At 35.3% G+C, this 27300-nt stretch overlaps 1 protein-coding gene across 4 annotated transcripts in view; it reads left to right on the top strand.

Moving 5' to 3' along the window:
* The window catches only part of LOC145678331 (non-lysosomal glucosylceramidase), a 111412-nt gene that overhangs the window by 62667 nt on the left and 21445 nt on the right, over positions 1-27300 (top strand). For 3 of the 4 annotated variants that reach the window (XM_081748351.1, XM_081748353.1, XM_081748352.1), the window contains exon 15: positions 6808-6999. In XM_081748351.1, coding sequence (XP_081604477.1) covers positions 6808-6999 — 192 coding nt within the window. Of the gene's footprint in view, positions 1-6807; positions 7000-27300 lie in introns of those variants that run through there. The other variant, XM_081748354.1, reaches the window with a different exon arrangement.

Genomic DNA, 27300 nt, shown 5'->3' with positions numbered 1-27300 from the left:
TGAGAAATTATACCACTGCACGCTATTTTAACCGTATATCCAAACATGCTCTCATGTTTACACCTGTAGCTTCCCAGAATACTGTCACACTGGCCTCAAACTTGGTACACCTCAAGGACACAGACAACCAGTCACACTGCCGTCCTCGTTCGACGATTTCTGAAGGTATCTAAAAAAAAATAAAAAAAATAGGAGGCAAAAATCATCAGCATATGCCCTCGTAGTAACCCTTGAAATTCAAATTCAGTGAAAGTATATTTTCACAGTGCTACTAGTTAAAATTAGTAAACATGTCAAAGAAGAATATATGTTTATGTATTTGGGAGAGGGAACCTAGTTGATTTAGAAGCGCTTGAGCCCGAGCCACCCTGCAGCTCTTCGGATTTGATTGTTGGTAACAATTCCGTCATCGGTTTAAGCTTAGATATACGAACTAAATAAATGAAGCTCTCAATATAGTATCGTAAATGCATGTTCAGGATTTTTTTTCTTCTTTTCTATTCTTACAGAATTGAGAAAAGTTTATATGACAAAAGTAACCAGCTTTCTCATTCTATTTTTGGCCTTAAGAAATATGAAACAATTTGACATTGCTTGGTAATGTATTAAATATGGGAGGGATTCCAGCCATGCATAATTTCACTAGCTCCATTATCTTAGAAGAGAATCGATGCCTTAATTAACATTAGTATCTATATTGTAGGAAGATTTTCTTTTTAATTTTACAATTAAAGAAAATCAAACAATTAAAAAAATGGTTTCGTTACATAACAGTGAAAAAGATTGTATTAAGAAGTATGTATAAACAACATCCTTTCATGTTTATGATGATAAAGTTGTCACCCGCAACGCCTTAAGTAATACCATGGCGTCTCTGGCAGTTGTGCTCGATGTGAAAGCCTATGTCAGCTCTCTACCTGGATCTCAGTTTCCACTGAAGGAGATGCCGTTGATGAACATTTTGTTCCAGTGTGTTCCATTCTTCCTGGGAAATTTTCCAGAGACAGGCGAGTTCGCGGCCGTCGATGTTGAGGTCAACAATAGAAACATACAAAAATCCATATCATGAAATTCACAGGAATTTCTGTATGAATTCCTGTGAATCCGATCCATGTATGTCACCGTTGACTCTGCTGAAAGATTGGACTTCTTGTCCTGGTGAGTGAGCATGCAGCATGTGTCGCTGCTGTACAGAAATTTAATGTCATGGCGATAAAGTGTTTCTAAAATGTCCTTTTGATAAGTTGCATTAACTTTATCCATTTTGTCAACTCTGCATGTCCATTTTTAGCATTAACCAACAACAACAACCACAAAACCTCGTAGAAAACTTCAGCACATTCATATTGCTAGTCAGAATAACCTATGGAATTACATTTACGATAGTAGATGACTCTCATTTTATCATGTCCTGGCAGACAAACCTATGTTTCATTCATGATTACAAACTTTTAGCGGTACCCTTCAAGATTGTGTTCACACAGCTTCCGACTGTTCGTTCTTTCTCTCCAGGCATGATGGGTGAGAGACGTAGCATATGGACTCGAGTTACACTTCTTTACAAGTTTCAAATCTTGGTCAATTATGCTACTTATTGTCGTGGAGAAACGTTCTGCTACCTTTGTTTCTTCTCTTTGAGGGGACAAATTTTTACGTTGTACCAAAGAACGCACTTTTTACACAGTGGGACGCCTAGGCCTCCGATATATATATGATGGTTACTATTGGAGATCCCAGCAGTAGGAGGATGTCCGTTTTGTTGCGAAGAATACTGCGTTGATTCGTTTCTTTGATACGTGTGGGTTTTCTCGGGGTTCTCCCGTTTCCTCCCACTTTCTTCATTCCACCATTTCATTCATTATTCATCATCACCGTCTCCTTTAGCCTAACCGGCATAACCGTGGGACGTAAAACTCAAAGATTTCATTTCATATTCGTTTCTTTGATACAGATAAACCTTCTTTATACACTGTTTACTTATTTTGCTGTAAGCAGAAGTGTTGGCAAGGACATCTCCCAAATGACAGCTATTTTCGGAGCCATATGATCCGTACAGCCGTGATATACACTACAGCCTTATTCACTATGAGTCAGCACACAGCACTGTCGAGCTACCCGCAATGACTGCTCTGTGTGCTATGTGCACACATTGTGTTATCATGAACAAGCAACGATGTTCTGTATATCTAAAACAAATGAACATGTTTCAATTATAGTCCCCACCAGAATGGAGTCATTCATAATACCGGTCGGCAAATATTTTCACCACGTAGAGGGCTGCATACATAATGGTACTATATTTGTTTCCTGAATAACACATTTTTAAACAAACGGAACAATAAACTGGCTTATAGGAAACATTAGTCTGTGGTAAATCTTCAGTTCAGTTCATGTCAAGTGTGGTCTTGCTGTAGGTGGTCTCCAGTTAATCTTCTGTACATACGTACCTTTCCAAATAATATTATCATTCGACTTTTCTAGTTTAACTTGTTTTGAAATCAGTGAGTTTTGACGAAATTTTAATGTTATAATGAAAGGTATTATTTGTTTGAAAATCAAGGTTGGATTTAATATTTAAGCCATACAAAAAGAAAGATTCATCAAAATTTACAGATTTATACAAAACGTATGACAAGGATTCAAGTTACATAACAAGTCCAAAATTGATAGAAATTAAGAAAATGTTTGTGCACAAAATTCTCCATTCTTCACAGCATAGCCTTTGCTCTTAATAAAATCCCGATAACTGTTAAGAGATTGTTGCAGTGATGTATGAATTGTCGAGTAACGAATGTTCCATTCTGCCTTTAGTTGTTCAGATCTCTTTGCCATATTCCGAGCTCTGTTTACTACTTCTTCGGTTCATCCTATAAACTCTTAAGGAAACTGAAATCTTCGGACTGGCTAGAGCAGTCCAGAATCTTAATGTGATGACACGTGAATAGTCCTGTACTGCAGAGGCATTGTCCTTCCAGCTGTTGTGCTGAAATACGAATCCATGACCGTGACTGCTTCTCGCGTATGACAACGTTTTCAAGAATATATGCATAAATGTGCACGATTCATTGTATCCTCAGAGGTCGGCTTATATCCTTCCCAGAGAAAGCCCTCGCACTATAACTGATTCTCCTTCATATTTCAGTTGTATTTTGAATGAAACCGCTCGCCATTGAACCACCTGTCTGTCAAACAGATTATATTTACTCTCGGCACTCCATACCACCTCTGACCATTGCTGAATTATACATCTGTGTTTCAGCCCTATCCTCTCGTGCTTTCCGATTTGGTGGAGAAATGAAAGGCCTTCTGGCTGCAGCTCACAGATGACGGCGGATGGTAATTTTGAATGGTTTAGGCCTACCGGGAGTTCAATTTTTTTGTGCGATTTCGGGTGATGTAAGTCGGGAGTTGTTGAATGATGCATGAAAAATTCAAATGCGTCACATAACTGGCATAGCGATGCCGGCCACAGTTAGCTTTCTTGCTTATGTATCCACTTTGTCATTTCCACCGTCTCAGGAAATTCGTTACTATCTTCTAAATACACAGACTGCCCAGTTGATGATGCAGTCATTCATGTTTGCGACCCGCTACAATGGCTTGCTGCTGTCGCTAGTCAAATTCTTGAGTATTCCGAATCTTCGCCGTAGTCTGAAATCAAAGCCAATATTTATGATTTAAAGTAAGTAACAAAATTGACAGAATATATGAAAAATATACAAATACGTCTCATGCTCATGATTTATATTATTTTGATCGGTATTATATGGTCTGCTGTCACTATATATGTCACTAATTGCTTGTACAATGAAAAGGTGCGCTCCATTGTTTCTGTGTAAGTATTTCGTGCAGTTTGCGTATAGTAAGCTTGCAAAAATGGAACGGCACGTTTTCCGGTCATTAAAGTCATTAAATTGAGAGATCGGTCAATAAAAAGTAAACTAATAAAATGTAATAAAAAGTAATCTCATAGTTTGCTTTTGGGATACGTTGATCTATTCTCCTTCTACAGGGTACATAATTATGTTTTTGCGTGCATCTCGGATGTTAACAAATTAGTTTTGCTAGTCGGTGTAGCACTTTAAATTTATCCCCAAATAACATAATTAAATCTATGGATGTTTCGAACATATACTTTGAGATTTGCGTGTTACATATATTGGACAATCAGAATTGTTTTGAATCGTTTCATTCCGAACTTTTCCCTTCATGTTGTTTGGTGCATAGAGAATCAGTATATTAGGAAAGCTCGTGGAACGTTAATGAGTTCTTAGGTCAATATATTGTTTCGTAAGATTCTTCTTCAAGAAGAATGGCTTTCGTGAAAATAACTGGAGTTCATTTCCTCCAGAATTTTGTTCCCTAAGGTGAGTAGAAAACAGTAAGGTTGAAAAAAAAAAAAAACCTATAGAACTAAGTCTACATCTAAACAAATTCGTGCATGAAGTTGAGAAACAATGAATTTATTTAGCGCGCTACTCTGTACATATGTCACTCACGAGCTTAAGTATCATTGGAACTAGCAGGCACATGGCTTTTGCCAGTGTTTCACAATCTGTTGTTCTCGAACTCGGAAGACCATGGGGGATTGAAAAGGGTCATCAAACCTCATCTTAACATGTGACAGTCATGTATTTTAAAATTTATCCTTTAAAAAAGTAGATAAAAATTCCCGTTCTAGACTTGGAATATTAAATTCCTTCTGTCGAAGAACAACTTATCGAGCTGTCTCGTGATTCACTTTCAAAATCCTGTTTCCTTCGTTACCGTTACTTTAGTTTTGGTTCCAATCTATGGCTGTTTATCCTTATTTTTTTTAAAATTATTTTTTTAAAGGGCTATAGGACATTTATTGCCTTTTGCCAGTATATATCCGTGATATTTTCTCATCTCGTACATATAAGAAACAAATGCAGAAACAGACTTAATGTGGAGCCAGTTCTACATCTGAAAAGCAACATCAGTGTTCACATTAGGTGAATATTGAATTCGCATTAGGTCTAACTGATATGATCATAGCATTTTTGAATATTTCCATTTATAACAGCATTGTATTTCATAAACTACATACTTAGTGTTTTAAAATTCAGTTTTAGGTATGTAAAATATCATTTTGATCTCATGAGGGACACGGAGAATTAACAGTCGCCACAAGGATCCACATCGTCAGAAAGATTGGGAAACGCTGGTTTATGCTAAGCAAAAATAACGGCAATGTTATAATTACCTTTCAAGTGTCTTTGTGGTTTGATTTCAGGAACTTTTCTCAAATATGGTATTGCCTTTGACTAGCTCAATGCTAGGAAAGAAGATACTTAATTGTTGGCAAATAATGATCCTGGCAATATTTACTGGAATTTACAAATTCCCATGACATTTTGTTTTGATAGTAGTTGATCGAGAAAAAGTTTCGTGTGACATTTTTGATCGTAGTTGTAACTTAGCCAACTATCAAGTCATTGCATTTGGGCTATATTATGGTTATAAATGACTTGTAAATGTATGAAAGTGTAATATAAGTATCTCCAATAATTCAAAAATGAAAGAAGCTATTCCATTCTTTAAAACTGCTCGCCTTGAAAATTTATGTTACGGTATTTTGTGCTCGAAGGAATAGAAACAAGAAGCAGAGATGAACTTCCTTGGGGCGTACAGACCCGGATTCGATTCTCAGTGGGAGTTCATGTGGATCGAATTCCACATTAATCTGCAGGTCCACGTCTCATATAGCCTCGTTGTTGAACGAGACGTCCAAATCCACAGGGTTCAATTCTTCCTTACTCTGACATTCTTTAGAGAAAATGTACCTGACGACCATGCTATTTATTCAGTAGTTATTAGGAAAAAAATATTTAAGGGAATTCACTTTCTAACATGAGATGTTCATTCAGTGTAAAGTTCTTTTTCTCAGCGACTAAGCTGTAAATTTGGACGACTTTTCTGTAGTGATTTTTCACTTTGGATATTGATTCTTTCCTAGATCCAACCTAGTTCTTTCGCATCATAACTATGTTGGACAATTAACTAGATTGTTTGGACATTAAAGTATCTTTTGTGCACAGGAACTATGAGGAATTATAGTACAATAATTTTATAATTTAACTCTGAATCCGAATCATGGACATGCCATTGGAGATACAATAGGTCTCCCGCGCAAAAGACGGAAAAAAAAATCAGGCGATGACCAGTAAAGTGTGCTTGAATTTAGGCTTGAGTCTGACAATAAGCAAGAAAGACTACGGTTGGTGCGGGCACGGGAGGCACTTCATTTGAAGCCATGTACATATTAATGCTAGATAAGTGTGCTGCCATACTGACGAAAATGATAATTGAGGTTTCTAGCACCTTCCATTTGTAGTTCCCTCTTCTCAGGGTTAATTATTGGCGAAAGGACTCCTCAGTGATGTCTTGTGAATCGCATTTTGCTAAAATGCGCGGTAGTACGAATAAAAGATACGTCTCCCAGAAAATTGGCAAACTATGGCAATAACGACACAATAATAATAATAATAATAATAATAATAATAATAATAATAATAATAATAATAATAATAATAATAATAATAATAGAAATCTTACAGCTGATGTATTTTGCACATCATTTGATGACAGCACATACACTACCTATACCACCTATACCACACATACTTGACATTACAATTGCTTGACATCTAGAGATCATACCCAAACCCTATTTTTGAGGCTAAACTTATTAGCGCAATTTAGTTTCTGTCCATGTTTTATCAGTTTAAATGAATAATTTTCTTTCATATGTTTAAAATCAAAATTCTTTTTTATTGTATGCAGGTGTTTCGTGAAGATCATGTGAAGACTGCTTTAAAAACAATCTATGAGTTCAATGTTCTGAAATTCAAAAACGGTACTATGGGAGCAGTGAATGGTATGACACCAGAAGGAAAAGTAGATGATTTTACAGTTCAAAGTGAAGAAGTCTGGATTGGTGTTGTTTACAGCTTGAGTGCCCTTATGATTCATGAGGTAAGATTTGGTATTATTTAAATAAAGTATAAAAGGTAAGAAGTCCTTGATAAGAGCTGTTCAAATGGTAATAGTAATATCAATGCAAGTTTCAATATCAGGAATATCAGGAGCAAGTAGTCGTTTGAAAAGTTTGTTTCTGAACGCATAAGCAAACAAGGCAAGAGTTTGTTATTAATTTGGACTTAAAGTTTTTATAACGATTTTTGAGCCGCGAAGTGTACAATATATTGCAGCTGTGTTATGCATACCTAACTACATTACATACGTACAGTACTTACTCTCTTACTTATTCGTTCTCGGAGAAGCTTAAATCCTGAGTTATTGCATCATGTTCAGGTACCAAATGATGTAACAATAATCTTCTTACATCTTGTGAGAGTGGTTCCGTATGTCTGCAGTAGATAGCAGTAGTATTTAAGATTGAGGAAACCACGGGATCTGAAGAATATAACAATGTATGCAGCAAATCCCTCAACTTTTTTCCCATGTGAAATTCCCTATAGTGCGGCAGTCCTTGCTCGTCGATTCCATTGCTTTCTCAGAGAGCATGCTTATAGGTAAAATAGCAGTTCTGATTATGTATGCATCATGAATTAAAATTTTATGCAGCTGGATTGCATATTATACCAATGGTTCAAGTCAAAATACAGTTTTGCTGGTTTCTCTGTGAATTCTTTAAATACATCATAATTTAAGGTATAGTCACAAAAGCCATCGTTCTCAAGATGATATTAAGGTTCTTAATCAGCCATTCAACAATTCAATACCAGTAATGGTTGACGCCAGATTAGGGTTTTTGAAAAAATATCTTGCAGTGTTTTCGTCGTTAGTCATTCCAAAGCCTGGTTTCGGTATATCCACGAGAAGATTTACTTTATTCTCCAAATAATCAGTTTTTATTTTCTTTATATTTTCGAAAGCGTGCTTGTCGTCGTCGCTGCTGATTTGCCACTTTTTGTACTCGAATCTATATGCTGTGTGTAATACTTATTCAAACTATCTTATTCATGCATGTAATGTTGAAAGTCCGTACTGATATAAGTTCTCGCGGTCATTCATGTAGCTCCGCAAATCTCACATGATTGTGTGGACGATTCTGAGATGGCACTAAATGCTTTTCTGTCGATCATTGGTAAGTAGAATTGTGATGCACGTCCAAATCTAAGTCTCATTTCCTGTGGCGACGATGTTTTTAAGTTGGTCCTTGATACCATCTACTTCTTTTCTCATTAGCTGAATAGTCTCTTTTTCGAACAGAAGTTTGTACGACCGACGAACCTCGTGGATGATGGACGAGAATTTTGCCATGATATGATCTCGCGTACTTTAGGTTGCAGTGGAACCATGAAAATTGCATGCAAATATGCATTTTTTTTCTCTTTCAGAGAACTTTTGTTTAGTAGAGTGTTGCGCACTTCCTTCGCAGCATCATTTGTATGTCATAGGTCGTTTACTGGTGATTTATAGATTGCTATCCTGATCATCTCTTTCTGAACTTCAGCGATTCTCTGTGCTGTGATATCAATAAAATTTTGTAGCTTAATTTCGGCACGAACGTCTTGTTACTGATACTGATACTGATAATTCATCAGAGTAGCATGTTTCGTGGCCTCTCTTAATGCATTATGCAGTGGTATATGTTTGCTTCGCGGCTTTTTGCACCCGATTTCGTGAGTGTGTGTACGACGTTTTTGTGTATTTTCCGTCAACATAAAGTTCTAACTCTTTCTCTATTGTGTAGATAATTGGTCCTGAAAGAGGAAAAGAAGAGTGTCCTTTTCATCTTAAGATACCTATCTTGGAGACCTGTTTATGTGTTTCAATACTTGTACTACATTTCTCTTGTCAGATTTGTATAGACTTACTCGTGCGGCAACTATCAACTCTTTCTTGTTGTTGTGCACGAGATCAAATACTTTGCTCAGTTTTGAATGATCATTTGACTCGGAAAAACTTTTTGACGGACATCCTCTCTGCTGTATTGGTTCTGGAACTTACTTCACACGTGCAGGCTCATTTTCAATAGTCAGATCGATGTTCACGTTTAACCATTCTTTATTACAAAGTTCAAACATGTGTGCAGTCCGATTTGCATTAGTCAGTTATATATATATATATATATATATATATATATATATATATATATATATATATATATATATATATATATAAATATATAAACTAAATCTACTACATAAAATTCGTGGAACTTGCTTTACTTTTTCACATTCTTCGTTGTTGTCATTCATACCCTACCTAATCCAATGTTTGATAAGACATGATCGCAGAATATACCAGAAGTATTCCGATCAGAAACGTAGTCTGCATTGCGCCTCAGTTAAAGTAACTTCCGTCTTGTAATCGCCATATTTGCCGAAAAGAAAATATTATAAAGATAATTAGCAGATCTCGTGAGCTAATTTTCTAGTTAATAACTCTTCATGTTATGTAATTGAAAACAAAATAAAAATCTAGACTTCATCTCCCTAGATCAGTTACTAAAAGTCTTATTATACACAATAAACAAAAGTACAGTTTTTGCATTTGGTTTAGTTCAAAACGCAATTCAAAGAGTCGGAAGTATAAAATAATGCGACTGCGACTATTAATATGCGAAGAAGTACTTAAATACCAAGTACTTGATACACCCCAAAACATTCACAATCTCAGCTGAACTGCGAAAGAGACGATTTCGAAGTCATGGAAAATTTACGATTTACCGTGTATACAAACTGCAAACTGTATACATATGTTATCAACATTTAATGACTTATAGATCACTAATCTCTTTTGTTTTCAGTGACATTACGCGGAGTTACTATCTCAGATTCATTAGGTATTGGCGTTTTAGGAAGAAATATTGGTTTGTATTTGGAATTTTCAGACGCCAAAATAACAGTTTTTCCCACTGTCAGCATCCAAGAATACAAAACCGTCAGCACAGGAAAAATGTGAAGTAGGTTTTAATTTTATAGGTTTGTTTACGTGAATGATATGGTGCAATATATTGATGAAAGGAGGAAACAACCGATTTTTTTTACACACCAGATCTTCTGTAGGTGCGAATTTAATAACACTCAAAGAGTGAATGACTGCACTCGAACCCAGCATCTCTGGCATACCGTGCCGATGTATTAACCAAGACGCATCGGCACGGTTTGCCAGAGGTTCTGGGTTCGAGTCCCGGTCTACTCATTCACTTTTTCACTCTTTGTGTGACATAGTGCAATGTTTGTGAATTTTTCAATAGTTTAAATATATTGTGTGATGGAATTTACTGGCAAGTAATAAGTCCTTTTATTATTTAAAAAAATCACTTATCATTTGTGTTGCTGAAAATTTCTTTTTTATATTTATTTATGCTCTCATTTGCAGTGAGCTAACTTTAATAGAGTAGATTTATATCTTTCCTTGTATTGATCTTTTCTTTACTATATACTTCGGTGCCACAGTATCTTCAATAAAAAAATAAACATAATTTGACACTTTGTGTTTCTTATATAGATCTGTTTCTACATTCTTAGTGGTAACCCATATCTAGTTAGAGTTAAAACACTTTTTGCTAAACACAAAGTAGATGTTGAAAAATTAAGGTCATCCCAATTAACACTTTTGACTTAAATTCTTTCAACGCTCGAAATGTATGGTGAAAAGTCCTTCCAAATATACAAAACCTGACAATCGCAGAATGATTTATGACAACTAGGTTTTGAGACACGCCCAGCATCTTAGTGTGACGATCAAGAAGTTATATATTTCTAGGTAACAAGTTTCCTATGATACTAATCATGGAAGCTGATTCAGTAATCGCATGTACTGTTTTTATATTTACTTTTATAGGAAATTTCATTATTTCATTTTTTATAATTAACGAAACCTGAACTAGTTCTTGTTTCATTTTCTCACTCTTTATACACGGTTCATTGTATGTAGCTATTTCATCACTCTCTTGACTGTTTTCATTATAACTATTTACAGTCTTTTTCTCCGAACATGCACCATCGTTAATGCACGAATGCATTAATTTAAACTTTGTATGTTAGTCACATTGGAGCACTGACTATTTAGGTTTGTTGGTGCCAAGTATTGTGGGAAACCTTGTGTAATTTCATCATCTGTGGAACCCGTGCTGTTTCTGGTTGCACGTAATTTGGATGGCGTAGTCGCTAACGCTCTCGCCTTCGGTGGGAGCGGTCCCGGGTTCAATTCCCGGTGGGGTCACTCGGTCGAAAAAGTGTAAAACGCTTTTTCAGGCCAGCCACCCTGAATGAGGTTTTTCTCATTCACACCAGGCAAATGCCGGGGTGGTACCTAACTTACAGGTCCCAGGCTGCTTCCTTCCTTCCCTTTTCCCGGAAAGTGTGCTCGCCGAGGGACGTCATCCCTCAAAACGTGACGGGCTAAATAGCCTTACGCGCCGAAAGCCCAGAAATCTAAATCCTAATCCTAATTCTAATTTGGATGGGCCGCTTCAGGAATTTGCCAAGTGTGATACATTCGAAGAGCGTGTGAACATTGCGGGTGGAAATTACTTCGACCTCTATTTATAAAATTGCTTCTTCCCCTAGACTGCTTGCCTCTATAGGAATGTCCTTCACAGCTGTTTTGTGAATTATAACTATTCTGTCTATTATTTTACATATTTCCTCTGAAATTACCGCGACCATTTCCTCTATTAAAACCTTTTCCATTTTTATTAAGATAAAAGATTATTTTTTTTTTACTGTGACAATTGAACATTTTTCTGCGTAGTTTTTTGTCTGTTTCTTAAGTGACTTCTGCTTTTTACGTTAATTTTTTTAATTGTTTCTAAACCTTTTCCATTGTTTGCATCATTTTGTTCGGCTCTTGGTCACTCTGTTCCGACCCAGTAGTTTCATTTTGTGTCTCATCCTGCTTTATGGGGGCGCGGTGGCTCAGTGGTAGAGCGTTCACCTCTGGTGCTTGGGGTCCTGGGTTCAAACCCTGCTCCCGCCAAGTGAACTTTGTGGTGGACAAACGCCGTGCTCGTGGGTTTTCTCGGGGTTCTCCCGTTTCCTCCCACTTTCTTCATTCCACCATTTCACTCATCTCTCATCATCACCGTCTCCTTTAGCCTAACCGGCATAACCGTGGGACGTAAAACTTAAAGATTTCATTTCATCCTGCTTTATCCTTAAACCCTGTATAATACTTCTAACATTTTGGCATGTGCGCTTATTATGTCACGAAGCTACTTCTTTCTCTTCAAATTAATGAATCTGAATCACTTGATTCAGACAGTGATTTGGAGTCTCATGTGTTACCTCTGTAGGAGAAGTTCAGTGAAGAGAGAAGTTTCAGAATAGTAGAGTTTATTACAATATGAGAATAGATATACAAGATGAGTACAAAAGAGAAAACATAACAATGTAAAACACTAATTCCATATAAGTGTAATGATTACTTATTCCGTTAAGATTAAAGTCTATCAATTTACCCTATAGACTATTCCAAACGATTGAGTTCAATAATGTGTTCACGCTTTCTGTTAATCCTTCAGCTTTTTGCTCAAATTCGCGAAGAGGAGGAAAAATAGTAAAAGAGAGAAAAAATAGAAAACAAAAAGACGAGTCAATTCGAAGAAGCCCGAAGGCTATGCGAAGGGCGATGCCGCTCACTGATTCGAAGTCAAACTCGACACGTTACAGAAAGGCTCAGCACAGAGGCTAAGTCTTGCAATTCCTTGATTATAACAGACTGCTGCTAATACGTCTGAACAGTTCGAAGGTCCACCATTTTCTGATAACCGGAACTTACCAAGGCCGTCTTTCGACTCATATAGCACCTGTCTCCAAGGTCGTCCTTGAGGAAGAGTTGTGGAAGGAGGGAGAGACTCCAACGCAGAACAGAGGAGGTGGGGTTGGGAGAAACCGCAAAGAATCATAGTATGAGGGAGTGAGGGGAACGTTCCAAGCAAGCTACACTAGCGCTACGATTTCACCTAGCGGCGAGCTAAGCAAATCCAGCCAGCTTATGAGCTACAGAAATGCTTCGCCAAGGATGTTTTTGATATTACACACTTTATATATATATTTTTCCTTCTTCTTCTTTTTAACTTTCTTGTTTGTAACCATTTTGTTACACAAGAACGTCGTTGTTTTATTTAATGATTAATATTCCCTCGGCGGTGAAGCCCCTTCTGTAATTCAGCTAGCCGGAGGTCTGCTTTAAGTAGGTTAATATGAGCAATAAATTCATGTTCCGAAACGGTCATTCTAGTCCTCTGTTTTTATTAATGCTTCCACATTCCCCGCAAGGAGAGCGGAGTTAGCAATCCAGGAACCGAAAACCCGCCATCAGGCTTACACGCCTCATGTAACACATGATGGTATTTCTGATGGTATTTGTGCCGTTTTCCTAATTTACGTAATTCTTTTTTAATTGATGAATTTCATGCTTTTTACTATGTTTTACCGTATATAGATTAGTTTCTAGGTTATTTAATACGTGAATAAATTCGTTCAAAGTACTACTTATCTGCTGAATTCGTACACGTTCCGAAAAGTATGGCCTCAATCCATTTGCTAAATGGAAATAATTTAAATCTCACCTAAAGTCGGTGCTTTCTTATATATGTAACATCACATATGTAACTTTGTATCGATTCATTTTCTTCTGTGCCCTGTTCTGTGTTTTAGCAAAGTCATCTGCATTTTCTTTTATGCTCTTAAAACATTTCTTTATTTCGTTTTTAAATTCGGTATAGGGGCCATTTTGCAATTGCTTTGTATTTATAAATACCGTTAATCGTTCCTTTTTCTTGACTGAAAAATACGTTGTTACCAGTTCCTAAGCTGCTTCTGGAGATAATTCATTTAATTTTATCGTGTCATCAAACGCGGCAAAGAATTGCTGTGTTGTTATTTGTTTTGAATCATGAGAAAAGAGAAACATTGCTATAAACGTTTACAGTAGGTCTTTGGTTTTTGTTTTGATGCTCCTGACTGGGATGCATTAGACTGGTTTGATTTTTACTTCGCCTGTTGTTAAGAAAAGGAGACTGTGAATCCACTGTCAGATCTAATTTTTTTTCGTCTACTCAGTTTCACAACTAAGCAAACTTTATCTTAATAGCAAATGTATATAGTTACGCTAATACCTCATGTAGTTCTTTTATTACTACTTTCCCTAGGTAGAACAATATTATATTAGGTATAAAATAATTTCATTCGCAAATTTTGTCTATCTAATCACTTCCTGTTAAATGCTCGTAGACATTTCCTTTGTTTTCCTTCAAAGAAAACTTTACATGTCGAATAGCCAGCACAAGTATAATGACGAAACAAGTTAATATACATACGTATGCTTTATATTGCACTGTTTTATACGCTACATAATTTAATTGTAGGAATGGTATGCACATATTCAGCTAAAAATATCTCAAGCGCCATCTTAGAAAATAACAAATCGAATATTATACTTGCACTCAAAATATGAAATTTTGTATATAGATTAAGTAAATTTATTAGAGCAGTACGTAGTACGTTATACTTCGTAATAAACATTATATGCCTTTTTATTCGAATATTAGGATGTGCTAATTCAGTCAAATACTATTTGGTGTTAGATAATTTAAGACTTTATATGGTCCCCAAATTGGGTTGCAAACTTAAGATAAAGTTCTTTTCTGGAGAAGCTTTCGTAATTTTCTTAACAAGTATTAGTTCTCCAACATTTAACTTAGTCGAAATTCGTTTACTGTTATAAAGGTCTCTCGTCTTGTACAGGCCTTATCAATATTTCTAGCGATTATTTCAGCAAGTTGTTCCTTGGTGGCTTCATTTTCTAAAGTTCCAAGATCACAAATCCATTTTGCATTAAGAGAGTAAACATTTTCCTTCCTAAATAAATTTCGTTTGGGGGTTTTCCGTGTCTGACTACTTTGACCTGCGTTAATAGTTAATTGTACGTGAACTGTCAGTTGGACCCATTTTCTTTGACATCTGTTATCGTAAGATTTCAATATAATCGTAACACAATGAATTCCCCTTTCTGTAATATTACTAGAAAGATTATAGAATGAGGTCTTCATAGCTTTTACTCCTACACAGTACAAACAGGTTTTAAATAATCGCTACAAAAATAACTAGCGCCGTCATGAACGACCTTATTACAAAATCCATGGAAGATAATAATTTATTTAACTTACCACAAATTACGTTTGAATTAATGTTTTTAGATTGCTTTAGAAATATAAATCGACTAGTAACATTCATAATTATTAATATAAAATTATATCCATAACTAGTAGGCTACGTCCAAATACCAAATGATATTTGGCTGAGTGATAACAGGAGCTTAATATTCTCCAACTGATTTGATATTCCTATCCTTACACGTCTGACCTGTATCACACTATTTCACATAGATCTGTTCAATCATTCCAGGCCAGGTAAATCTAGTACCAGTTTTACTAACATTTATGAAATCCCTGGCGTAAACCTCCTACGATCTCATTGTGGATATGTTCAATAATAGTATATTGTACACGTTCAGGTACAAGAGCTCAAAGTCCTTCATTAACTTTTCTTTTGGTCTCTTTTAATAAAATCTTATCTTTCAACAAACAATCATTAACAGTTTCGTTTCTTTTTGGCTTCTAAGTAATCCTTTTAACCTAGTGTCACCTCGTTGCAGTTGAGCAATGGTTAATTAAGAAAGGCAAACGCCAGGAATTAGCGTCTTCTACTTGTTCAACTCAACCATGGGTTGGTGGTCAACATGGAAATTTTAAAACTCCCTCTGTCTTGGGAAAGCTGTTTTATACTTTGATAAGGTCTTTTCGTAACTGCATCTAGAGGAAGAGATCCTTGGTCTTCTTCTTCCTGGGTTTCCTTCTATCTCTCCCTCTATCAGCACGGTGATCCAATCGGAATGCCGAATAAGATGGCCAAGCATGCTGTTTCTTCTTTTTCCTTTTATCTTCATGATGTGTCGTCCTTCATGGGCTTCCTTTAGTACGTCTTCATTCTTTTTTCTTTCGGTCCATAATACGCGCAGCATTCTACGCTAACACCACATTTCAAATGCTTGCAGCTTGAATATTTCAGTTTTTCTCAATGTCCACGTCTTTCATCCGTAAAGCGCCATGCTCTATACCAGGGTCTTAATAAATCGTTTTCGAACGTCCAACAACACATTTCTTGATGTTAGCAATCCTCTTTTCCTATTGAATGCTTGTTTAGCCTGCGCTATTCCGGAACTTACGCCTTTTTCACTTCTTTCGTCTGAGGATATTAAACTTCCTAAATAGGGGAACGTCTTAACGTCTTCAATTGTCGATCCATCTAACCATACGTTTGCCCCTTCCTGTCCTACTCTTGTGCACTTTATCACTTTGGTTTTCTCATATTTATCTTCGTTTTGTATGTCTTTCCAGTAGTCGTTCATGTTTGAAAGTGCTTTCTGCAAGTCCTTTTCGTTCTCCAGTATCAGTACTGTCATCAGCAAACCTTATTGTGTTGAAAACCTGGCAGAAAAGCATAGTTTACAAAAACCTGTTTCCCTTCGTATGATTTAAGTTCTTAAACAGAATTATCAATTGGCTCATAATCTAAATAATTCCTACTGAAAAAAAAATCAGAATTTTATTGGTTTTACTGCTTAGATGTACCACTTTAAATTGAAATTTATTTACAATCTGAATTAAGGTTCCATATTTTTTTTTCCTTTTATAATTATTTAATAAACACTTTAAGGATCTGTTGTCACAGTAAACTGTAAAAGGAAAATGCAAAAAGATTTCAAATTTATCAAGCACTGTAATCAGCGAGTTCAAGATCAAAGATATTTTTACTAAAACGAGCTTCAGAAATTATTTTTTAATGAAATTAAACAAGATGTAATAACCATCTTCTGTATATTGATCCAAAATACAGCCATACGCTTTACGTAAAGAATCGCTATGCATGATAGAATTATTATTGAAATCAGGTACCTTCAATATAATAAGATTTGCCAAGGTTTCTTTTATTTGCACTAAAATGTTGTCTTATTGTTCTCCCCATTTGAAAGGTGATTTTTCCGATCTTAAATTAATTAAAGGACCTACTAATTCCCCATAAGTAGGTGTAAACCTTTTAAAGTAATTAGAGAGACCTAATATTTGCGCTAAGAATAACCTATTCTTTGGTAGAGGAATATCATTAATTGCTTGTAAACGATCCTTATCGATAAACATATCGTCACCACGAAATTCAAATTCCAAATATTTAATTTTAGTTTGGAAAAGACTAGTCTTTTTCGTGGATACAGTAATACCCCATTGTCTTAGCCTCTTCAATACCTCATCAAGGTCCCCCCCCCATATCTTTTTATGTTATCCATGTGGACTAGGAGATCATCGTATCAAAATATAATTCGTAAATCGACACTGATTGAAAGCAGATTTTATATCCAACTTAGATATAATTTCATGTTTTCCTTATTTAGTAAGACATGTGTCCGTCTGCGGACTCGGAAAAGCATTAACATTTACTCTATTGTTAATACCGCCATAGTTTATAATAAGCCTTTTAGATTTATCATTATTAACAACCGAAAAACAATGCAATACAAAGGGTGATGAGTCACCCCTCTTCAACTACACCGTTTTCAATTAAATCGTCAATAAATTTTTCAGTTTTTTGTTCTTAGGTAATTGGTAAGGTGGTTGTATGCAATGAGAAATATCCTTTATCTGGATTCACTACTTCTATTTCCTTTTATTTCCCCTAGTCTACTAGATATAGCATCTTTATACTTATTCACAAAGTTAACAACAAATTCACTTAAACTAGGAAATTGTTTATACAAATCAATGAAATAATTAAATTACCTTCTTCTGAATCATACTGTATAGCATCTGAGCATGATTAGCAATTGGATCCATCTCCCCCATGTGGCAAAGTTTGTTGCTTGTACTGATTATTTTATAAGGAAGCTGCCGACTGCGAGACTGCAAAACCTGACTGCTCCTGAGATCCACTAGACAACTGTTGACTCCGTAAATTCCTCGTATATTTCTTGTGTTGAAAGTTCTGACAAGCCTTAAGAAGTATGAGGAATATTTACGCCAATTGAAGAAACTCCTGTATAGGGATCAGGAAACGAAAAGGTAGATAGGTGACTGGATGCCTCTTCTGCCGACTCCGCCACTGGACACTGCTGAACTGGTCCTTTCAGCGACCAGCTTCCATTAGAGCGGTGCTGGACCGGCTTCGCTCCGTGGACCTGCGCTGACAGAATTTCTTGATATCTTTGGAATAGCACCCGTCGACACAAATTTAATTGCGAAACCTCAAGCACAATAAGAAGTTGAATACCCAGGTGATCATATGCTGTCTGGCAGTAAGTAGGGCCCTACTCCCCTCTTTCCCCAAGTCCGAGGTTGTGTGGTGGACCAGGATCCGGTAAGGAGACCCTCCAAGTAGAAACATTACTCAGCTGAATATTTTTATTTGCTAATGGTGTAAATAACTAATTTGTAATAACATTCTCATTTGGCATAAGGTTCTTGGCATTATAGTCAACACTAACGAGATGTCTCAGAAAGAATTCATTTCCAAGCAAAAGTTCAAAATTGTCAGTGCGCACAACAGAAAAACTTGCTGTAAATCTTTTATTTTGTATTAAGAAATACGTTCTACAGATTTCGTAACATTAACGCAACTTTTTCCCAAAACATTAAGTTGTGATTCCATTTCAGAAATTTTTGGTGATCACCTTTTTATGATTTCATTCAAGCAATTCACACTGATCAAGTTTGCAGATGGAGCTGTGTCTATTAATGCATATTTCATTAAATCACAAAATTTTACATGAACAAACCCTGTCCGATTTGATACATTACAATGGAAAGGTTTACTATTTGTTGATTGATCACAGTAGCGTGCTAAGTGCAATTCCGAGTAACGTTTTAAACATTACGCGAATTTACTCCTTTATTAAGATATTAGTTACCAACGCTCTATTAGGAACTTTTGGAAAGTACCTCTATTTGAAAATGGAGGATGTGCAGGTGAGCTCTTCATTTGAACATTAGGATAAAGCAAATTGTTTGTAGGCTGTTCTTTACGTACCACTTTCGCCTTCCTACTATACCTTCGCATATACCTTTTATGAAAGTTATAAAGCAGCCAGATGACTTAATTCCTCCATTGTATTCGGTATACCATTACATAAATATAAGGTATGAATTTCTAAAAAGAAAGAAAAAAAAATTACAAATTAAACTTACAAGACTTTCTTCATCAAGGGTCATCCCCAATACCTTCCAAATACGAGTTGTCTTCATTTCTTGAACGAATTGCATGAACGATTCGAGAAATTTATGATTGGATACAATTTTTGTTGAGTAAATGTACAACGAGCAATGGTTGATACAAATCTAACAAACAAACGCGAACAAATGTTTTCCCAATTATAGGTAGTTTCTAAAAGACTTAAGAATCGCGATATAAATCTCCTTTAGTGCGACTCAAGCTAGCCACTAGTACTACCGCCGCTGATTTACCTGCAGTTAAAAGGTACTATATAATGTATTCCATATATTAGAAAATTCAAATTTAATAGCAGCCTATTAGTTACTCTAGAACAGTGGTTCTCAAACTTGTTGTTACTGCGACCCACATTAAATAATAAAAAGTATTCTGTGGCCCACCTACTTTTATTCAAATACACATTCACATTCTATGTAATGGTAGTGTATTTCAAAGCAATTAAATTTTGTAAATTATATCTATAACTTATTATTTCCTAGACTAAAAAATAGAAAAATATATACATGATACATAAAAAGTTATGGTATAGCAAAATATTTGTATTATCATCATGAGACGCATGCGATGCATGTACTTGTTTTCGATATTTATTAATAACTGCATTGATATCCACGCTGATACGAGTTACTTTCAGCCGCAAGGAATTGGACACTTGCAGTCGGTTTCTGTATTTAGTCTTTATTCCCACGATTGCTGATGACCCAGCTTCAAATAAATAGGAAGAACTAAATTGGAGTAGCACTTTCAAAGCTTCAGTAGAAAGTTGTAGATAGGTTTGCTGAACGGACAGCCAAAACAGTGCCAGCTTCTTGGGGTTGAAATTCATATGAAGTGAGCTATCTTGTGCTAGGACGATTAGTTTTTCATCAGTCTTGACTGATATTCAAGTTGAAATGCCACTGACAAATGGGTTTGCAATCCACTTCTCTTGCTTACATTTTTCCATATCTTCAAGGAAGTAACATTCAAAATTTTCTTTCAATGCCTCCAAATGTGCGGGTATTCCAGAAATTACGGAATCGTCTGGAATCACTTCTTTTTCGATTACGAATGTTTGAAATGTTTAGAAACAGTCATAATTGTTGTTTTCAATGTTACTCTCCCACAAGACTTCTCCAGGAAATTAAAGAACATTGAACTACTCATTTTAAAAATTAAGATATATTGTTTTTACAAACATTAAATTCCAAAATTTGCTATCAGGAGGTACAAGGAGATAGCTGTATTTATTCCAGTTAGTTCAATAACAGTCCGTATGAAAGATTAACATGAAATTTATTTTGGAATGTTGTAAACACCCCGAGCGACCACGAATGTTACAAAGTTAAGCTCGATGCTTATTTTAATAAAGCAAAATTTAGTTGGTTTCTTTCATCGTATTGTAATGTAAATTTTTGAACATAGTGGCCATGTTGGTAGGAGAATATCAGTCGGTGACGATAGAGCAAGTGTAACTTTAATTATTATATGAAATTATACACATGCGCATAGATGGTTAAAGTGTTTCCATGGAAAGAGCTAACACTACTTCTGACGCAATGCCCTTCCCTGTGACAGATTTTGATTCACCCACTTTCTTTCCATCCTAACCCAGCATCTCTACTGACTATACAATAGGCCAGGGCTTTGAGTAATCACTTAGTCTACAACTCATTAACAAATGCTTCCAATTTTCATTTTCTAAATAGTACTTTACATGTTTATCCATCAAAATAAAATTTTCGTAATTGAAAGGAAAAACTTCTCACTACCCACCAAACAACACGCGACCCACACTTTGAGAAACACTGCTCTAGAAGATTCGGCTTATTCACAATCCATTAAATTTATTAAATCACCTGTTTGAGAACCTGTAGTATGTATTCTACTGTACCCTTCTTCAAAAGCCGGGGCACACGCATGAACTGCTAGGGGTTTAAATGAATCCCACTCATCGGAGAAATTTAGGCTTCTATTAACCGAAATATTACATTCTATACGTAAATTATATATATATATATATATATATATATATATATATATATATATATATATATATATAAGTAGTAGGCCCCCCGTTATGCGCGAATTGACCTTTATGACGTCAGAGGTCAAAGGTCAATGACCTTGGCCCAGGGTCAATGACCTAGGGGTACCTAGGACCACCCCCTCTAAATTTTGACAGGGGTACCATGGCCCACCCCCTAAATTTTGGCAGGGGTACGTAGGACCACCCCCCTTAAATTTTGGAAATTGCCAAATCTAAAAATTTGGTATGGTAGCCTAGGACCACAGTATGTACCTCTATCAGTATTGGGTGTCTATGTCGTTCCCTTTCATGGGTAAAAAATTGCCAAAAATTCAAATTTCGGGGGTTTTTGACCTAATTTATCCCCTTTGATGAGGTATTATTACCCTATATAGTTATATGGGCGTATACAGGGGTCCATTACCTTTCATAACATATGGGTATATTAATGCACCCCTTGAAAAATTTGGGAGGGGTACCTTGGCCCACCCCTTAAATTTTGGAAATTGCCCAATTTAAACATTGGGTATTATAGTACAGGACCCTAATATGTATTATGATAAATTTGGGTGGTCCACCTCGTTCCCTTCTAGGGGTACAAAATTGTCAAAATATAAACGTAAGCAATACGTAGTACCACGTGTTTGGTTTTTGGTCGATTTTATCCCCTTTGATGAGGTGTTATTATCCTATATAGTTATATGGTCATGTATAGGGGTCCATTACCTTTCATAAGATATGGGTATATTTGTGCACTCCTTTAAAAATTTGGGAGGGGTACCTTGGCCCACCCCTTAAATTTTGGAAATTGCCCAATTTAAACATTTGGTATTATAGTACCTGACCCTAACATGTATTATGATAAATTTGGGTGGTCTACCTCGTTCCCTTCTAGGGGTACAAAATTGTCAAAATATAGTACAACCACGTGTTTGGTCTTTTTGCCCAATTTATCCTCTTGGATGAGGTTTTATTACCTTATATGGTTATGTATAGGGGTCTATTCCCTATTATAAGACATAGGTACATTTGTGCACTCCTTTAAAAATTTGGGAGGGGTACTTTGGCCCACCCCTTAAATTTTAGAAATTGCTCATTTTATATATTTGGTATTATAGTACTGGACCCTAACATGTATTATGATAAATTTGGGTGGTCCACCTCGTTCCCTTTTAGGGGTACAAAATTGCCAAAATATAAACGTAAGCAATACGTTGTACCACGTGTTTGGTTTTGACCTAAGTTATCCCCTTGGATGAGGTCCTATTACCTTATATGGTTATATGGTTATGTATAGGGGTTTATTTCCTATCATAAGACATTGGTACATTTGTGCACCCCGGGAGGGGTACCTTGGCCCACCCCTTAAATTTTAGAAATTGCTCATTTTATATATTTGGTATTATAGTGCTGGACCCTAACATGTATTATGATAAATTTGGGTGGTCCACTTCGTTCCCTTTTAGGGGTACAAAATTACCAAAATATAAACGTAAGCAATACGTTGTACCACGTGTTTGGTTTTGACCTAAGTTATCCCCTTGGATGATGTCCTATTACCTTATATGGTGGGTTTATTCCCTATCATAAGACATTGGTACATTTGTGCACTCCTTTTAAAATTTGTGAGGGGTACCTTGGCCCACCCCTTAAATTTTAGAAATTGCTCATTTTATATATTTGGTATTATAGTACTGGACCCTAACATGTATTATGATAAATTTGGGTGGTTCACCTCGTTCCCTTTTAGGGGTACGAAATTGCCAAATTTTAGTACAACCACGTGTTTGTTTTGGCTCAATTTATCCCCTTGGATGAGGTCCTATTACCTTATATGATTATATGGTTATGTATATTGGTCCATTCCCTATTATAAGACATGGGTATATTGATGCACACTTTAAAAATTTGGGAGGGGTACCTTGGCCCACCTCTTTATTTTGGAAATTGGCCAATTTAAACATTTGGTATAATAGTATAAGTACCTAATATGTATTATGATAAATTTGGGTGGTCCATCTCGTTCCCTTTCATGGGTACGAAATTGCCAAATTTTAGTACAACCACGTGTTTCGTTTTTGACCTAATTTATTCCCTTGGATGAGGTCCTATTACCTAATATGATTATATAGTCTTGTATAGGGTCCATTTTCTATCATAAGACATAGGTACATTGATGCACCCCGGGAGGTGTACCATAGCCAATCCCTTAAATTTTGGAAATTTTTCAATTTAAGCATTCGCTATCATAGTACATGACCTCAATATGTATCATGATAAATTTGGGTGGTCCACCTTGTTCCCTTTCATGAGTAAAAAAAATGCCAAAATATAAACATAAGCAATATGTTGTATCACGTGTTTGGTTTTTGGCCCAATTTATTCCGTTTGATGCGGTCTTATACCGTATATGGTTATATGGTCATGTATATAGGTTCATTTCATATCATAAGACATGAGTACATTGATGCACCCTTTAAAAATTTGGGAGGGGTATTTTGACTCATCCACTCAGTTTTAGAAATTGTTTAATATAAGCATTTGGTATCTTCGTACAGGTCTTCAATATGTACCACTATAAATTTGGATGGTCCACATCGTTCCCTTTCATGGGTAAAGAACTACCAAAAATCAAATTTCGGAGGTTATTGACTCCTATTTAGCACGTTATATGGTTTATTACATCTATATGTTTATGTTCTCTTTTAAATTTGGGAATTATAAAATAACATAATTTGGTAAACGTTTTCTAGGACCCATTGGTGTTTCTCTTATGGCCAAATATTCAAAATTTAAAGGTTATTAACCGGCTTTATTATTAAATGAGTACAGGATTTATTACTTTTTCATAAGACACAGGTGTATTTGTGCACCAATCTTAAATTTTGGGAGGGGTACATTTCTTATTGTCATATCAATAATTGGTAATTGTTCTTTGGGTAAATCATTGTGAAATATTAGTATGATCACGTGATCAGTTATTGACCTATGATGGGATTAGGAGTCCAGGACATTGGTACATTTAAACTTTGTAGGATAATTTGAGAATGCGTCATTGGTATTGATTATTACAGCCAAATATAAACGTAAGCAATACGATGTACCACGTGATTGACCTTGATGAGGTAGTGTACAGGGATACATAGCTAACCTTATTGAATCTTATGACTCATAGTCTTAAGGGAATACATGCTACAACACTGGCAAAGTTATTGTTGATGTAATTTGATTGGTTGATCACTATCTTTCGTGCAATCTGATTGGCTGATCACTATCTTTCGTGCAATCTGATTGGCTGATCACTATCTTTCGTGCAATCTGATTGGTTGCTGATTTTCAAATCTTTGCTGCATTCAGTTTTAAGTTTTGTTTAACATTTAAAAAGTTTTTGAATTTTTTTTTTTTTTGAAACTTTGGTTTGACATTTTTTCGTTTCCAAATTTTTTGTTTAAAATTTTTTGTTTGAAAATTTTCAAAATTTTGTTTAAGATTTTTTCGTTTGAAATTTTTGTTTGAAAATTTTTTCGTTTGAAATTTTTTGTTTGAAAATTTTTGTTCGAAAATTTTGTTTAAAATTTTTTGTTTGAAATTTTTCGTTTCCAAATTTTTTGTTTGAAATTTTTCGTTTCCAAATTTTTTGTTTGAAATTTTTTGTTTCAAAATTTTGTTTGAATTTTTTTCGTTTGAAATTTTTTGTTTGAATTTTTTCGTTTGAAATTTTTTGTTTGAATTTTTTTCGTTTCAAAATTTTGTTTCAAAGATTTTTGTTCTAAATTTTTGTTTTAAAGTTTGGTTTGACATTTTTAAAAGTTTGTGCACTTATTAGTAAAGAACTGGAACTGTTTAGAACAAAAACCTTTGACAACATTATGGTGCAATAGTACACGTCAGAATATGGGGTTGTACTTGAAATGAAAAAACACAATTCATTGAAATGGATCATTTTATTACACTCCACATACATCCATACCAGATAGTGGTTCTGGATATTGTCGATACAATGTATTTTGAACTTCTTGCACTAGTTTGTCTTTAGCATATAATTTTAATTCCAATTGAAGTCTTTTAAGGTCTAATGCAATATCAATTGGTGGAAACTCAATGTCCATTTGATCACAAATAAACTGTTTATCAATACAGGTATGCACCCACGAACGATGTTGACAACCATCACAATATCTAGATACATGTTGTGCAATATGCATAACACATTTTTCAAAATAGTACTTTTTCAGGAATATACTTGTTTTGTTGCACACTTCCACTGCATGTTTCACACACTGAAATACGCTGATAAATTTGTTCCATTCCGTTTGTGTTAGATACACCATGTTGCGAGGGACATGGAATGTACTCTTTTTACGTAACAGCACCATCTTCTCTTCGAGGACTGTACGCAGCACCACTTCATGATTTGAGCCTAATGATTTGACTATGGTCACATTTAGCTCATCATGAAAATAATCGTTCATTTGGTCGATTCGTGAACATAATATTTGCCATTCTTCACAGGTCAGTTGTACACCAAATTGTTCTGCTTTGCCCAATCGAATCACAGGTTCAAATGTTCTAGCACTGATACCAATCATCACATGTTTTGTTTGAAATATATTTATTGGATAATAGCTTGCGAAGATGAACTCTTTATCGTTAGAAGTACACATCTTTCCTCCTGAAAAGCACTTGCTCAAATGATTTCGTGGGATGACACTGTATTTGCTGGTTTATAGTTATTGCTGACGTCATTGGAAAGGAATGTGCTGACGTTTGAATTCATGATTTCATCACAGTTGCTGACGTCATGCCGACCAACCAAATTCATACAACTACGGCTGACGTCATTGGAAAGAAATGTGCTGACGTTTGAATTCATGATTTCATCACAATTGCTGACGAATCTGGCTGTGTACTAAATTCAAATTGATGACTTCGACCCAAGAATCCTTTGTAACATAAAGATACAGATCCAGTATTTAAAAAACGTAGCAGTTCTTCTTGTTTTGATGCTTCCATGGGTAAATATCTTGCTGGTAAAATTATATTCTTATCATTTTCAAGCTTCACTACGATTCTTAATCCAAACTTTGTAGGGATCATTTGGCTAGCTAAGATTCTATAAGGTACATTCTGTTGTAAATCAGTAATCTTGGTAAATGATTTCATCACATCACGTGTGTTTAGAAACTGCAGACAAGTAGCCATGATGATGTTATCATGAATACTAACTCGAACGATACTTATATATGATGAAAAACTGATGACGTTGCATTATCATGTTCTGACGTGTACTATTGCACCACAATGTTGCCAGAGGCCAATGTCGAAATAAAATTTTGAAACGAAAAAAATTCAAACAAAAAATTTCAAACGAAAAAAATTCAAACAAAATTTTGAAGCGAAAAAAATTTCAAACAAAATTTTGAAACAAAAAATTTCAAACAAAAAATTTGGAAACGAAAAAATTTCAAACAAAAATTTTAAACAAAATTTTGAAACGAAAAAATTTCAAACGAAAAATTTTTAAACAAAAAAATTTTGAAACAAAAGTTGTCAAAAAAATGTCAAACAAAATTTTGAAACAAAAAATTCAAACAAAAATTTGAAAGCAAGAATTTTCAAACAAAAAATTTCAAACTAAAAATTTTACGTTTCACGGTTAACCGTCAAACTTTATCCGGTTTTTAACTATTCGATTAACAAATAAACGGTTTTGATCATATTTATCAGTGAGTGCAAAATGTTGAACGAAACCAAGATTTTTAAATGTTAAACAAATCTTAAAACTGAATGCAGCAAAGATTTGAAAATCAGCAACCAATCAGATTGCACGAAAGATAGTGATCAGCCAATCAGATTGCACGAAAGATAGTGATCAACCAATCAAATTACATCAACAATAACTTTGCCAGTGTTGTAGCATGTATTCCCTTAAGACTATGAGTCATAAGATTCAATAAGGTTAGCTATGTATCCCTGTACACTACCTCATCAAGGTCAATCACGTGGTAC

Source organism: Thermobia domestica, chromosome 2 (assembly GCF_964235325.1).
Source record: "Thermobia domestica chromosome 2, izTheDome1.hap1.1, whole genome shotgun sequence".
Lineage (NCBI taxonomy): Eukaryota > Metazoa > Arthropoda > Insecta > Zygentoma > Lepismatidae > Thermobia > Thermobia domestica.
This window is presented reverse-complemented; position numbering and strand designations above follow the sequence as displayed.